Source organism: Corapipo altera, unplaced genomic scaffold (genome assembly GCF_003945725.1).
Source record: "Corapipo altera isolate COAL_440 unplaced genomic scaffold, ASM394572v1 53, whole genome shotgun sequence".
In the NCBI taxonomy this organism is placed as follows: Eukaryota; Metazoa; Chordata; class Aves; order Passeriformes; family Pipridae; genus Corapipo; species Corapipo altera.
This window is the reverse complement of record NW_020884900.1, coordinates 6,030,270-6,047,464: the sequence shown is the minus strand read 5'-3', so window position 1 is coordinate 6,047,464 and position 17,195 is coordinate 6,030,270. Positions and strand designations below refer to the sequence as shown.

The 17,195-nt window shown below is 39.0% G+C and overlaps 1 protein-coding gene across 1 annotated transcript in view; it reads right to left on the bottom strand.

Annotated features, from left to right (window-relative positions):
• Positions 1 to 2,664: 2,664 nt before the first annotated feature.
• The window catches only part of ZCCHC24 (zinc finger CCHC-type containing 24), a 109,077-nt gene continuing 94,546 nt past the window's right edge, over positions 2,665 to 17,195 (bottom strand). The window contains exon 4 of the mRNA XM_027649357.1: positions 2,665 to 9,206. Within this exon, the coding sequence (XP_027505158.1) occupies positions 9,093 to 9,206 (114 nt within the window). The 3' untranslated portion in view covers positions 2,665 to 9,092. The remainder of the gene's footprint in view (positions 9,207 to 17,195) is intronic.

Sequence of the window (17,195 nt, the reverse complement as noted above, 5' to 3'; positions counted from 1 at the left end):
TTCTTGGCTATGATTTGATTTCCTTGTTGGCATGGCATTTGGTTGGGTTAGCTGGGTATACAAACTCCATTTTTACCTCTTACAAAAAAAAAAAAAGGCAAAAAAGCGATTACTGTATTTTTATTTAGCTATGTTCATGGCATAGAAGCAAAGTCTCCAAAGAATGCCCAGAGTTACTGCTGCTTCTGGTCTCATCGGCCTCAGAGCTGTGTGCCTGGGCAGTGCTTTAAACAGGGCTGGCTGATGGTGCTCCCTTCTCTTGCAGAGCAGTGTTCGCTCTCTCTGCTACCCCGGGCTGCATGTCAGGGATACTCTAACACCTCACAAATGTGACTGCCTCCACTTTGGTTTTGGCCCTTTGGACAAGGACACGATAAACGTTGACCGAGGTAGGTCTTTCTTGGTACATTCAGTTATTAAAACCATCTCGTGAAGTTTGCCATGGGTTTGTGAGAGGTACATTCTGTGTGATCTGTGTTGTTTGAGGTTTTGCAGGTTTGGTAGGCTGTCTCGTGACCAGTTTTCTGGGTTTGGTTGCTATCTGAAGTGTCTTTGAGATACAGGTGGCAAGGAAGAGGAATTGCATTACTTTGAGTAAAACAAAAGTGCTCAGTGAGTAGGTGTGGGTACGATAGCTGATGTTACTCACACAGGAGCTGCCAAATGATCTGTTTCTCAAAGATTAGAAGGTGAATACTAGAGAAAGCAAAGCTGAATGTTGCATTGTTTTTTCAGGATCACAAAGTACATACTACATGTTTCTCAGAAGTAAGGATTCTACATGTTCCAGTTAAGAATTTATTTAGTTCTTGTTTTTTTGGTTCTTAGTGGAAAGACCTGACTGCCATCATTCAAACCCTTGTGGTTTAGGTTCCTTCTTCTCTTGCCCATGTCTCTTGTGTACAGACTTTTTCATAGGGGTGTGGAGAAAGGAGGAGCCTTTTTAACATTTGACTGTGATATATGGCAGTGAATAATTGGTGTATGGAAGCCCTGAGTGAGATTATGCAATTGTCATTCAGATAATGTCAGTTTTTCATCATTAGGATGTAAGGTCCAGTTTGCACACCTGCTAATATACTAATAATACCTGCTAATATAACTTGTCGGATCTGAGACTGGGGGTTTGGTGTAATGTAACTAACTTGAAAAATGGTAACCTTGGTGTGCTGTTTAAATTGGTTTTCCATGAAGAATAATGAAACAGCTTTTTATTTCAAAGAATTAATGTTATGTGAAATCCCTGTTATGAAAGCCCTATTATTTTTCTTAAGTGGGATTTATTTGGCCCTTCTATTACAAGTGGGTTGTTGCATTGTCTCTTGACCTCATTCACACAGAGCAGGAAGGCGAAGCCCCTGGCGATGAAAAATGAGAGAAGAGTAGTTTGGCCATTTTTGTTAAGCCATATTGTTTGTGTTAATCTATTCTTGATTTAAATATGAAAAAGTTATTTCTTTGAGAAATTGTAGAAAATGTGGTAATAGGGAGCTAGGACTTTGCAGTTGTTCTACTCAGCATTTGTTCTTGTCTCAGCTGAGTACTGAATCTGAGGTCCTGGTGTTTGGGGAGCCCCCAAGGCTTCTGATGGAAAGATGTATTTCAGTTCTGAGCTTGGCTTTGTGGCTTGTGTATGCTATGGGAACAGTGCTAGAGACAAACTTTATAGTGAGCAGCAGTATGTTTTGGTTTTCAAACAAAAATTTACCAACTAGCTCTGAATATGTGCTTTCCTTTTCCATGGGGCTCAGCTGGGGGATGTCTTTGATCACTTGATGAAATAGTCACTGTTTTCAAGGCTTCAGAACTGTACAATTCCTTGCCAACCTCTTCCCCCACCATTGCATACCCATGAACAAACATGTGGATGTGTTTTTGCTCTCTCTCATGTGAACTGAATGAGGACTCAAACCTTCCCAGAAATCAGGTGTGCTATGTGATACAAATGGTGCAGTAAATGACCTTCAAGGTGCAAATATGAAGTGTTTGTAGGGATGATCAGGCATAGAAGAACTGTGTGCTGGTGTGTCTAGTAAAAATTTTCTGCTTGTTTTAAATGAAGGGGATTTCTTATGTTAGAAGCAGGATACCTAAATTCCAAAGTTAATTTCATGACACCCTTATTTTAACTTTCAACAGCTACAGTATTAGCAGTCTCAGCAGAAAAACTGCTTGTCACTGAACTTCAACTGGGGACGTGAGAAGAGCATTGCTAATAAGCAACAAGCATTCAATAGGTCTAGTTCTGGCCAACTTGTGCTGTTCACCAAGAATGATGTTATTTTTCATTATAGCAACTTTCTGGCACCTAAGCTTTCCTATCCAACTAAAGGCTACAGGTGTACTTTGATTATAGAAGGTTTTTCCTTAAGAATAATGCTAGACAACACCAGGCTGCTAAAAACTAAGAGCTGGCACCATTAACCCAAGCTGTCCCACTGGCAGTGAAGAGCCCTCCCCCTGGATGGGACCAGGCTTGTTGCAGCACAGGGACTCCTTGCAGTGGAGAAACTCTTCTCCCCACGGTCTGGGTCACGGTTATGCCAGGGTAGGTTTGCACTGCAAGCACCAGGCTGTGGCTGCTAGTCCATAACCAGGAACCCAGTGCAGCTGCTAGTAAAATGTTGAAGGAAGAGACATTCAAGAAAACCATACCACACATGCTGATTTTTTTGCAGTACTTTTAATACAGCATTAAACTGCTAGAATACTAGAAGAAAGCTGTATACTATCCAGCAAATAAGGCACATGTCGGAATGCCATTTAATGGACAATCCACAACAGAGGTTTTACAGTCTCTTTAGCAACACAGTCACCAGATGAGCAAGCTGTCATCTTGATTGCTGAAGCAGAACTGGTACCTCTGAGGCCTTTGTCCATTGGTTTTGTTTGTTTGTTTTAGCTGTACAAGTTTATTAACAGTTACAGAAAAAGAAATTACACAAATTGCCAACTGAATCTGACAAGGTCAGTGGGTACAGCTAAACAAATGTAATAATCATTAGGTTAATTTTTTTAAAGCTGAAGAAATTCATAAGATAGTGTTAGTTTTAGCACTATTAGACAATGCAGTGAGTGCTGTACTAAATAACCTTTTAAAGAAAACAAGAATCCAGTACAGGGTTGGGCAGACCTCCCATTTTAGCATGGTAAAATATCAAACTAAAAACTCAATCCTTCATAATATAATCAAACTACATGAAATGTAAAGTGTAAAATGCTTCGAATACGTGCACATGCATATTCTATATTGCTATGAGTTCTAATTAAAATAAACATAAACCCCTACAATAATCTACTTCAATCTTTCTTCTTACACCCTTTGATTGATATTATTGCTGTAGCCGATACTGCATAGCTGAGCTCACAGTTTGCAAAGAGTTGTGAAAGTCAAGTTAAACAGTGTCCCAACCAACTTTCTTCCCCTCTGGTTATGGGAAAGGAAAGAACCACCATTTGAAACCCAACACTTGTGCTTCGGAGTTTCTGAAAGCTGTGTCTCTACGTTGCTTTCAGTGTTTTTTGTGTCTCTCACAAGGCCATAAAGTGACAGTTTACTGTTATTTGCTCCTCACTTGCTACATGTCTAGTGATAGCTCTTCTAGCAATCCTTCCCCAAATACATAAATAAACTGTATAAGCATTTTCATATAAGTCTAAGCACTTGAATAATATACTGGTTACTTAATACTGATATTTTCATCCAAGGATAACAAAAACAATATGGCTTAAAGAATTGCAAGGTTTTTTTGTCAGAATTATGTACCAACTTTCATATAATATTTTATGTAGACAATATTTCCTTCTTAATGTAGTTCTGTTGCATACTTTATACAGACAAAAGCATTGTAAAAAAAAAAAGTAAATTATTTCCATAAATATTTTCTTGAGGATACATCCTTAGTTCTGCAAAATACTGCAAAATATTTAAGAAAACTCTTACCTCTGTTAGTATCCTAGTTGAGAGAAAGGCCCTTCTGAAAGCTTCCAAATTTTAAAAACTTTGCCCAAAAAACAAACAATACTTTTTTAAAAAGGCCCTCAAATATATACAAAAAAGTTACTGCAAAGAGTTTCCAGATAAGATAACAATTCAGTATTATAAGAAATATTTGTAACCATTCAAAAATTTTAACATCTAAAAAGGTTTCCAAAATACACACATAGGATTAAAAAAAAAAATTGAAAGAAACTCTATGTCAAGTATAACTCAAGATAAATACACATCTGCAAGTAAAACTGTAAAATACTTCATACAGGGGTAAACATTTATATCAATCATCTATAGCTAGTAACTGCACACGATTGTCCCTTTGAAATTCATCCTAGAAACACAATCCATCATCCCTATATCTAAGATCTCAAACAGCCCTCTGAGCACTTGAGTGATACAACAAACTGAATGGACAGCACTGGTTTTTACAGATAGGAAAGAGATACGGGTTGAAGCCCAGTCGGGAGTGGAGTGATATCTGAAAGAATGATTTTTGTATGGGGATAGTTCCATCTCATTTTAAAATATGTTGGCAGAGGCAAGTGGAAAATTTATGTCAATCTACTTAACTTGAAAAACACGTGTTGATGATTTATTTCATACTGTTCAGTAGACAACTCTCAGGATCCATACTAGGAAAAAAAAAAATCTGTGTGACTTCAGGACAAAGAGCACTAATCTAGGAAGTCTGACATTTCCAGAAGCTGTTAACTTTTGATCTTTTAAGTAGTTTTTTTTTAAAAAAAACCAAACTAGAGTGTCACAGTATGTAACCCACGTATAATCCAAAAGGTTATACAAAAAGGTAAAATGTAGATAATACTTCTAGGTATAAGGCTTCTCTCAGACACACGTAACTTCACATTTTTAGTTTAAAAACTAAGTCCCATATAATGGGGAACTTCAAAATACACCTATTTTCAGAAATAATATATACTCTAGTGTATTTATCTGAAATCAAAAAGCAACTTTGAGACAAAAAGACCTCAAACTTTGCTTGTGTGGCATCATTGTGTGGCTGTCTGTGGTAGCAGCAGTAGAAACTGGCTAAAATGGGCCCATCCTTTAAACTACAGGGATTTTTCTTCATGACCATTAAATGAAGTATTTGTAACAACTTCATTTGGAGCCTCATCAAGTTAAAGCAGCTAACCTACAACACATATTTCAAATTACTGGTACTTTTCTCCAGAGCAGTGCCAATGCTAAGGACAATTCAACATGAAATGTTCTGACCAACTCATGAAACAAATTGTCATTTTGTTTCGTTGTTTCTTTTTTTCTTTTTTTTTTTTTTAAAGAAATAAATGAAAGTTGAAAAAATCTCTAAAAAGGGGTGAAATTTAAAAAAAAATAAGTGTGTACTGGATGGATTGGTAGGCTGTCAACAGCAAGCATCTGAGGTTAAAAATCCAGTTTGCCAAATAAATGCATAGAGCCAGATTGCTCTCAGGTACATCCCTAAAGGATATGCAATTTAGGGAGGCCTGTTTTTGTTTAAAATTCTTTACTGATGCTTGCTTCACCTCTGCTAAGACTGTCTACAAATGCCTGCAAGGATTGCTAGCTGATGTTCTAAATGTAGAGCTAGTTAAAGAGAACATCAGGAAGCATTCACAAAAACTTAAGAGAAATCAACTCCTTTTTTTTTCCTGTCAAAAATCTGAATTTTTAAGTTTTGGAAAGTTAGTTACATCTATAGGTGAATTACCTTTGAAGGGAGGGAGGGAATAGAAGAGCTCTACATTTTGTAATCAATTTTTTTTTCCCTTTGAAATTCAGAAAATTCAGAAATGTCCCTTCTGTGCCATTAGCTAAAAGCCAATAGGTCATAAGCTGTTACACATGACTTATGCAGATGTATTTTTCCAGCAACTCACAAACTACACAGATTTGAGTGTGGAGCAAATGCCCCGGGCCCAGTGCTGCAATCCTATGAGCAAACCTCATGCAGGGAGAGACAGAGGAATGCTCCCCTTGCATGAGCTTGGTGCTCCTGCCTTTCCCAGGCACCAGCTTGTTAGGGAGAGAGGTTTCAGCCCTGTGCAGGGAGGTGCCCAAGGCCTGATCACATCTGCATCCCGCTCCGGGAGGGATCCGCGGTCTCCGACTTAGGCAGTACAAACTACGGCAGTGTTGCTTTTGCTCTTCTTCACACTGTGTTCCTTATTTACTTTTCCCCAATGCTAGTGCAGGGGAAAATCTGTTCTCCTCTTTATTACAAATATGCTAAGTATTACTTAAATACTTTATATGTCTTCTGACTAAGAACGTATCAGTGATATAAATACTGAACTCTTGTAACTATGCTCTTAAGAGTTATTATGCTACACCTATAGGCATTAACTGTGTTAAAGTAGATCATGTGTATTTTTAGTAGAATCTAAAAATCCATAAGCTTAAGGCATTGCCTTGCAGTGTTGAATGTGGATAAAAAAATTTTAACAGGGCACTGTCATGAAAATACCAGCACTTGCTTATAATGGTATCTTTAGTCAGCTTTTTGTCAAACCTGGTGGTGTAAGATACATTGATACAGCTATATCAAGGGTTGTGCTATTTTACTGATCTAGTGGTTATCATTACATGGAAACTATTTCAATACAGAACAAAACATTTGATAGCAACATCTTAGTTTCAAGGAGAAAAAAAAAACCACAACGTTTTCCCTTATCTTCATCTAAGGGGGTTTCTCTACACGTCCTTTAGCTATATGTGAATCATCAAGATGATTTTTTTTTTTTGTTCATGTACTATTAAGTGCTCAAGAGGAAAAAATAGATCTGCTTTAGAATGCTGCTCTTTCAAAATTACCCATGCTTGAAACAAACTATTGAGATTAATCCTAGAGGTCAAGCTTAGAAAATCCACCCCTAGATTTGCTTGTGTATTTTCTTATTCTTATTTGTATAGACAGATTAGTATCTTTGTTGAGAGAATTTGTCTCTAAGGTAATTTGTGAATCTGTGCAAAAGAATGCGTTTGCATTTGAAAATGCTAAAACTGCATGTCTTCACTGAGGCAACTAAACTGTTTATTAGTGTTACTTTCAATAATATAATTTGCAGCTATTTTAGTTGATGGAATTGCCAACTGGGCAAAAGTAGTTTCCAAGTAATTAATTTAGTTAATACTATTTTAGCATTACATAGCACTTTTCATCCAGTGATGCCAAAATACTTAGAGATATTAAGTAAACCTCACAGCTCTCCTGTGAGGTAGGTATACTAAAGTATTATTATCCCCATTTTGCAGCTGGGGGAACTGAGGTCCAGAATGATCTTGTGACTTGCCCAAAATCAGAGAGCTAATGGAAGAGCTGTGGTCAGAAGCTGGGGGTCAGAATGCTTATCCATTGCTCCATGTTATGATCAGTAGGCTGTGTTGCCTGGCCTACCCATTAATCATGAATTTGCAAGATATGTATGTGCCACTCCCACCACAATAAGCAGATGCAATTCTGCCCTGCTTATAGCAAAGCAGGGAAATGGCCAGAGTTTCACCCTAGAACAAATTTGCAAAGAGTTTCCCATTTCCTGTGTGAATGCTTGCAGAAAGTTTTCAACTTGCTTTATAAGAGCTTGACTGGACATACAGGTAACATCCTGCTATCACTTGGCATAAACTCCCCTCTTTCTTTGCATTATGGAATTAGTCCTCAGAACAAATTTAGTTCACATCAAGTTATTTAGGATTTAAAGTATTTTCTCTAAGTATCACTCACACAAATCAATCTCTCTAAAGGAAACTTCATAAAAATAGAAATTGTTGATGTAAAAGAACCCCCAATCTCAAACAAACATATGATCCCTGTAATTTTTTAGTGAATGCTACAAGTGAATTGCTTGTTGTGTCCTTCTGCCAATGTACTCTTATGTAGACATACAAAGAGGATACTGTCTCGAGGTCCTTTCAGTTCATATTTGCCAATCCCTGATGAGATCCTTCTTTGCAGCAGGATGCCCCTGCACAAGGTTCTACCTGAAATGGGACAACAAAATATAACTCCTACATTTTTCCTCAGCTGTGTAGGTGCTTCAGGAAGACAAAAAGAGGGAGGGTAATACAGTTTTTCCATGCCTCAAAACACCCCTATGGCTAACAAGTTTCATATTATAACAAATTTCTATGGTAGTAAACAGGAAAAAATATTTCCAAAAAGTGGCTTTAAAACTACTATAAATAGTAAGTTTGGCTAATCTTTCAATTAAGGGTTTTAGAGACAGTTTTAAGTATTCTTATCCCCTTGTTCATAGAAAATTTAGTGTGTTTGTGGCCTAATGAACAAGCCATGCACACACAGGGACCATTTCAGTGGAACTATATGACAAGAGAAGGATCTGTTGCACAATCAAGCCAATTTCTTCTCCTCCAAAAACCTCTTGGAATCCGTCCCAATGCTCTGGGTCCCATTATGGTATTCCCTTTCTACCAAACTCACACCCTCAAACAATTATTCACTTTTTTTGCCATGTTCTGCAAAAATGATTTTGCCTAAGCCTTGCCCAAGAGATGGTAACAACTAGAAAAAGTCCAAGAAAACAGCAGCACAAAATTCTAAGACTTTCTAAAACTGGGAAAACAATAATTCTCCTTTTATGCTGTGGCTTGTTTCATCTTCCTTTGTCTTGTCATATAATAAGAACAGTGTTGATGTTGTGGGAATTAGTGGCCCCACAGTTATTGAACCTCTGCAAAAGCCATACATAAAACATATATTCCTTGTGAATATTATACCTTGCCTTTTGACTAGTACTTCATTTCACCTGGCTGTGATAGAGGGTCTGTGTAAACAATCAGCAGAACCTGTAACTGTAGTTCTGTTGTGAACACCATCAATAACACTTTATATATGTGTGTACATATATATATACATTTACATATATATGTGTACAAATCATAGTCCCGTAAATACCTGTTGCACGTGTGCACATGCACAGGAGAATTGTTACATTCTATTAATAGTAAGGCATATTATTAGATAGGCAATATTGGCAATTATTTTAGCTTTTATCTTGATTTGTTGTGTTGCTGTGGATCGCATGCTGCCAGAGAATCTTTAAGGATGATGGGGATGGGAAGAGGCCACTTGGAAGGTTTATTGCACACGGCGGCAGTAGTAGCCCAAAACTTTGCACTTCTCACACAGATGCTGAGGATGCTCTTTGCTCTGATCTGAAACATCCAGCCCGTCCGGCTTTTCCAGGGGTCTCTGCAGTGGAGGGAGGGAAATGAGATTAATTCCAAGGTTTTGTCACTGTTACTCTTTATTATGCATGTGAAATCTGCTTTTACACTTAACTGAGCTTTCTCCTAGTCATTAAAAAGCTACCATATTTCTTTCCTGAAGGGCTGGAGTGTTTTTTTCAGCCCTTCAGCTCTACATTGGTTCAGAGTGGTCTCACAACTTAATGTCATTCTTCATAAAGGTGGTGTTAACTTTGTTGTAGACAAATTATGAAAACACTGAATTGGGGACTTTATTATAAAAGCAGTAACAGAAAAGAGTTTATTCTCTTAGCTCCAGTAACTGAGATGTCCCAAAGGCTTTAACACCTCAAGCATGGGAATCCCATTACCCAGCAATGCCAACAGGGATTGCCAATGTTGGGATTAGCTGCTATATCAAGAAACCTGTCTTGTCCATACACAGATACTTCACAGATAAATGGAGTTTTCCCAATACTTGGTCACACGTTTTTGAGGCCGAAATTTTTGAAGCAGAGCAGCTGCAAAGCTGTTAATCAAAAAACCCCAACTCAAACTAAAACAAAACAAAATCTAACCTCGTGACATAATCCTTTGCCCTGACCCTGACTAACGGATTGATTATGTATTTTTAATAATATTTGTGAAATCACAGGGTTGGGGGAAATTAAACTGGTTTTTTGTTAGTAGATCTTTGTTCTTTCATTTTCCATGGCATGTAAAAGGTTTCACAGTCATTCTGAAAATAAAATACCCACATTGAATATTGCAATAAAGTTAATTTTATTTTTGGAAATCTGGAAATATTGGAAAGTGTAATAGGTAGAGAGGTGACAGAGACATGAGAGAGAATTTCATAAAGTGCACCATTTGCTTGGCAAAAACTCCCAAAGCAAAATTCCCTAACCCATAATTTATCTGTTTTCATGAAACGTACCCCAAAGACTGTTTCATCACACAGTGCCTTCCCATGAAGTGGCTGTTCTGTGAGACTGTGGTACAGACAGCATGTGGTATGAAATCTGAAAACTAGTCATAAGCTTCTCACTGTTTTCATAGGGATACTAGACTCTTGCTTATATCTTCAGAATAGGATTCTTGGAGCAAGTGGTGGGTAAATATAGCTTATACAATTTGGGCCACTTATTTCTTAACACAGTTGCTTATCCTAAAGACTATACTTTATTTCCTTTTCTATCCTTTATTTCCTTTTCCTTAATTACACCTGATCATCTAAGATTTCATTTATAAGTTCTTCATCAAGCCACTTACCTGAGACCCTGTGGGTAGGAACAGGGACATTTAAAGCTTTTTTTTTGCTATGTAACACTGTAAGAACAGATATAAACTAGTGAATAGAAGGGTTTCTCAGCTCTCTGAATAGCTAAAATGAGAGAATGTATTTTATTATCCTGAATAAGGGATGTCTGTAAGTTCTTGCTTGATTGTATTGGATACTCCTATTATATCGCACAGCTGGTGTTGTGCAATGACAATACTAAAACAATATATAGAAGTGATTCTGTGGTGATTGCCAATGGTTTGTTTCTGATTGAATGTTTTTAACCACGATACTGTTCTGGACCAGATATGTGGAGTCTAACTTCATTTACATTTGAATTGAAATTGGATTTCCTGTGTCAGGAATGTAGACGGACTTCTCATCTCCTCCAAATCCTTTAACCTCCTCCTGCAACCCCACTGAGCTTTGAATAACTTGTTGGATGTCAGCATGTTGGGATTTGAGATCAGAACCAGCAATCCAGTTTCCAGGCTTGCAGACCAAGCACTGGTGCAGGTACTGCTTTTGCCACAGCACAGTGAGTTCAGGAAGTTTTATTTGGTCAGAAAAACTGCCTTTCTGCCTTATCCACCACTTACTCCACCAACATCAGCCCACAAATTTTCTTCAAGAATTTGCATGACATGAATGTAGTCAAAGCCCAGGTTCAGGAGTCCCAGGAGTTAATTTACACTCCTCAACAGAGAATGAGAGTTTTGAAATGCTACACTTAAAACAGGCTATTTGACTCAGCTCTGACTGCTTCTACATGCTAGCTGTGTTCTGATTAAAGAGAAAAAATACAGCAGTTATCATGTTTATTGATATAAGCCAGATTTCTTTTTTAATATGCAAGGCCTTGGGAATCATTTTTCCTGGAAATAGTGCAAAGGACATTGGGAATGCCTTGAAGCGCCAAGAGTTTTTGGATGGTTTTCAGAAACAATAGCTCTCCGTGGTTTGCTTTCCCCCTGCGTTGATTGAGCTCAGCTTTTTGGCCTGCAAAACATTTTGATTTCAGAAATGTTATTGTTACCAGTGTGTTAGGACACAGAGGCTGGGGAGAGAGGGGTTACAAAGGCAGGAAAGCAGGTTGCCAAGGGCCAGCTGGAAGGAACAGAGCCGTGCAGAGCCCAGACTACATTTCTGGTGAGGCTTCGAAACTGAGTGTGCTTGCATGGTCTGTGCCTCAAAAACACTTCCACCCAACTTCTGCATGAAGTCCCAGCTTATCTCCATTTGCCATTTTCTCTTCATGGGTTTCTTGTGAGGCAAAAAAGAACCCTTCAGTCACCCTGAGTAGCAAGTGTTCTTGTTCTGCTGCTGTCTGTTACCAATTGTGGAGAACTTAAAAGTAATAATCCTTGGAGCCTTTCTTACACCATGCTAAAAGTGTAGGGCATTAATCAAAGAGCTGTGAGCCCATCAAGGCTGAACTTCCTTGGCACAGGCTGGACAATTATCAGCTCTGTGTGGTAGGAGCAGCGGACACTGGCACAAGAGGGGTGCAGCAGGGTTGGGCTGCAGCACACTCTGTAGCTTTGGGGATTGCCTGAATTATACCAATGACTGAGGAGGCTGCAGGAGCTCTGTGCTGCTGCTGAGAACTCAGCCATGCGTTTGGAGAGGGTGTGGAGAAGGGAACAGGCTATTTGGCTGAAAAATTAATTCCTCTCCTTAGAAAGAGGTGAAATGGAGCTTGTAAAACCACAGTAAATCCTGCTATACTCCTGTGGGGAAGAGTATGCTTTTTTACATTAAATGGAGAGTTTAATAGTTCAATTTTTGTTGTCCTTTTTTTCTTGAAATGCAAGCATCCACAGTGGCACTCCTACATTCTTCACTTTTGTGCATCTTTCTTTAATTTTCTCCTAGTAGTTGTAGGGTGGAAATAATCTTCTGCAGCTCCACCAGGAAAACATTTGGTGGTGGTGAATAAAGCTATTGCCTCAGGGGAATGAAGTTGAAATAAATTTAAATTTATATAGCAATTCCTGACCTGCAAATTAACTTTTGATTGTGAATTATTGCTGTTCTGCTCTACATGTACTGAATGAACTCTGCATTCCCCAAAAGGCAGTTAAAATCTAAACCCCTCAAAACAAAAAGCTCACCTTTATGAAGTGTTAGGTATCAGAGAAAACATCACCAGGATATCTTGAGGAAAATTGCTTCCACTACGAAGCAGAATGGAATAATGTGCCTACTTATGTTTGTATTTAGAAGATTGAATTTTTTTCTGCTGTAAAATGGAATAGCTTGATCATACCACTGATGGATAAAGGATCACATTAGAATCCCAATGTGAGAAAACACCTAAAAATAATTTTCTGGACTTACTTACATCAAGTCTTAATGGAGCAAATGAGATGATTAAATGTCAGATTAGAGATGTGAATAGAAAAACATTCTACAACTATAGCTGGCAGGATAATTGTTAGGTTAACAGTCTTAAGGAACCATAGCTAGAAAACACATGCTATCATAAATTTGTACATTTTTAGTCCAATAAAAAAACTTATGTACTAGGGAAAAAAAGATTAAATGCAACATGCATTCTTGAGCAGCAGACCCTCTGTTTTTCTATCTGCCTGGGGGAAGAGGGACATTAACAAGGCCCTTGGCTGTCACTATGGATCCGGGAGGCAGTGGTAAGGAGGCTGCAGGCAAGAGGCATGATGCTCAGAGGGAGCAAGCAGCCTCCATCAGCAGCATGCCTCTGGGACAGACCAGCTAGGAATGACTGATAACAGCACGAGGTAAATGGTGAAAATCTCTTCAGAGTTCAGAAAAGGAGCAGTCTGGGGTGAACTGTATTGCCATTGCTGGAGTGCAGAAGTATGGGCATGCTGGGGAGGGTTTATTAAATCTAAAGGACCAAAAGAGCATACTTGTGGGCCTGAAACTGTTGAAAAGTTTATTGGGCTTGAGTGATCATACCCACCCCCTCCCCATACTGAGGGAAGAGAGGTGGCTGTGGTTGCACTCAGATAAGGGAATTGTGATGGGACCACTGAATTGCCCATGAAAGTAATAACTTGGATATCATGAAGTATGTATTTACATACCAAATTATTTCCAGTCCAACAGTAAACTCCTGACAGCTGGAAGAAAATAGTGTCCAAGAGGACAAGTTGGTCACCAGATGGCTGGTTCTGCACCAGTGCAACAGCTGTCATCACAAACAGCACTGGAGCCAGCCACAAAGTCGGAGAAGAAGCCTTGATAAGAGGCCAGCCAGGAAGTAACCACAGGCGCAGATGTTGCTGCTATAGTAGGCAGGGGAAGAAAATGAGAATTCAGAGCTTGGCATCTGGACTGTTTGAGTGCCAAGAACGCTGGAGAATGACTACAAGAATTGGCTTAGTTGCTGGAGCAGGGTAAGAAGGAGCATAAACAACCACAAAATCCAAATTCCTTGGAAAAATAAGAGGTGGGTTTAAGTCCCATCTGAGATGCCTGTTTATGCTTCGAGTAGCTAAAGAAACTACCCAGGAAACTACTTTAGAAATTGCCATAGAGCAACTTTGTCAAGGTAGCTTTTTGGTCTTTCATAAGGCTTAAGCTCAACAGGCCTACAGTTTTTGCCCCATGTGCTGTGCATTCCTGTAAGCACTCCCATGGGGAGGTTTGCCTCTTGAGGGACACGGTGAAAATGCAAAAGGAGGAACACAGTGGAACAATTTAGTTATGAAAATAAAAATGCATTCAAAGCTTGATTGGGATGAGGAGCAGTTTTGCAGCTCAGGTGTGAGAGCCACCCAACTCTCTGCTCTGTGGATGAGCTGGGGAATGAATAGCAGCAGCTCTGCTATCATGCCCTTGTGTTACTTCTTATAATACATGCTCTACTATCTCTCTTAAATGCTGAGATTTAGAGCTGTATTTGTAGAGCACTCTAAAGTATACATAAGCTGTGAAATTGCTGAGAAAACTTATCCTGTCCCAGAGAGATTGAAAGCTTGTTCTCACAGATAGCCCATGTGGACTAAAGCATAGGGCTGAACTGAGACATTGCTTGTGGGGAATTGGCACAGGATAGTTTCCTGAAGTGAAATGAGCCTCCAGGAACAAAGAGCAGGTGGCAGGGAAGTGTGGCTGCTTTCCTCTCCAGGGACCCACTAATGAAAGGTAAGGACAGGAAATCAAGATTTGAGCATAGCTGCACAAGCCATTCACAGGGTCAGCATATGTGCTAGAATGGCTACCCCAGAGCCACCCAGAGTGGAGAATATTACCTTCAGTGCTCTGATATCATTGCCTGAGTCAGTTACATGGGAGTACTTGGGCACAAAACCATCCCTTGTAAGACATGGACAAACCCTACAGTAATGAGAAGTCCACAAGATTTGGGAAACAAACTGGGGAAGATGAAATACAGCTATGGAGATGAGGACAGGAGAAAAGCGCAGACCTGGCAATTGAGATCAAACTCCTAATTCACTGCAATGACTATTGAGCAATGCTAAAGTAAGGATTTCAATTTTTTTAATCCTGAACTGGGCACAAGTATCCTACTTTCCAATATTCAGGGGACATAGCAAGGCTTGGTGGTTAGATTTCAGCTATTGAATAGACTCTACCAAGGTTGATCTGCTTGGTGACAAACTCAGGGAATGCAGAAATACTCACTTGGGCATACAAGAGGATGGGAAAGTACCCTTGGAGGTCATTATTGTGTCTTGTCTATATTCACAGCTTCCTGTAAATGTGTCCTCTGCTGCTTAGGCTCATGTGTGGAACAGGGGAGGTTGGCTTGACCTGGTATGAGTTTTTATGCTGTATATATTATGGTGAATGGAGACTTTCTATAATATGCCCTCACCAGGGAAATGTGGCCCCTGGCTGTTTCAGACATGGGCTGAGATATTTACAGTTTTTATAGTTTTGGAAGCTCTTGTAACCTGACAAAAGGATAGTTCAATTTTAAGGAACCAGCAGTGATTTTCACCTGCTGATAAAATGACGATTATTTTTTTTAATAATATTCTAGATATTCTTTTTCTGTTAAGTTACAATTACAGGTTTACCAAATGGTAGGGCAAGGAGTAAAGAAAAGATGATGAATTCCAACACGTTGGCGAAGAGAAATATTGACAAGATTGTTTGAAAGTAGAAATAATTAATTTCACTAGAAGTAAATATTGTCTGATCTTGAATGGAGGTCAGACTTCTCCAGTTCATCTGGGTTTTGTTAAACCAAGGAAAACAATGGATTACTTGTACTATGATCACATCACACAGTGCAGTGACTTCTGTTTTGAAATGTCTGTTCTTTCACTGCAACACTTTCTTTTCTTTTTTTTAATGGAGTTAAAATGGCACAAAAGTGTGTCTAGGGAGAGGCAACATCTTCTCTTAGTGAGTTTCCTTTAGGTGTCCAATGGAAGATTCAGATGAGAGTGCCAATAATCTGATCCCATATAATAAAAGCAGAAGGAGCACATAATTAGCTGAGGACACTCACTGACAGGGAAGTGATGGCTAAAAACTTCTAGAAGTGCATAGGAATTCAAACATGGTAGGTATCAACAAAATAATCAAAATCTAAAGAATAAATAGGAAACATATGCAAAAAATGTTAAGGTGGTGTAACAGTGCTGTTTAAAAAAATTACTAAGATCATCTTATGTGCACAACAAGATTTTTTTGTGCTATAACTCTCAAACTAGAAATACTGGACTTACTAGAAATACATCTTTCACTGTGCTTTTACAAAATACAGTTGTTAGTATAAGTGTACTGGTGACTGGGTAGAGCATATTTTCCAGAATGGTGCAGAATAACACACACAAATGTTGATAAATGTTTAGAGAGCCTGGTGTGGAACTGGATGCTTGGACAAAAACCATATATGGGCTGGCAAACAGGAGGCTCTGTCAAGAAGCAGCACAGACCTCCTGCAGCCTGTTGGCTCTCCTCTGCTGCTGGCTCTGCATGAACTGATGCTGTTCTCTTTACTGCCAGGCTATTGCTGTTATGTTTAATCAGAAGCAACACAGAGCACCTCTGAAAGAATGAAAAAGACTAGGAAGGATGACAATGGTAACACCGAGAAACAGAAGCACATGGAGGTGAGGTGGTGACACTGGGATGTAAAAATCTTTCAACTTGAGTTCACATTTTGGGGAAGAGCACTAGTGACTGGTTGCGAGTTATTTATATGAGGAAGCCTAGCAGAAATACAGTCTTGTGTCAAAGATCTCAAATAACTGCAATACCTACTGGTGGGGTAGGAACACATAGACAGACAAGAAGAGCAAAGCTCTTCCACATCCTTGAGTTCTGGTGTCCTTAGGGAATGGCATGGAAACATAGCAGTGGAGTTCAGCTGTAGAAACCTGCACTGCACATGTTGTGATTATTCCCCAGAAAACACCATGTATGTGGCTCCAGGGCAAGCACAGCTTATGGAAGCACTGTAGACTGCAACCCTTCCAACAGTATGTCTCTGGCTTTAGTACTGCTAAGCAGATAAGTTGCCATGACTTGCAAAACTTGCTTGGACAACTGATGACTTGCAAAACTTCTTTACTACAGAATGTACATATCCAAGTCTACAATGCCTCTTGTACAGTGTCCATGAGACACCTCTTGAATAATTTCTTGACTCTTTGAACATTAACATAAATGATGGAAAGAATTTAGAAAAACAAGGTAAATATTTATGAAGTTGTGTTATAAATCAATGACCTTGTAATTTCTCTCACC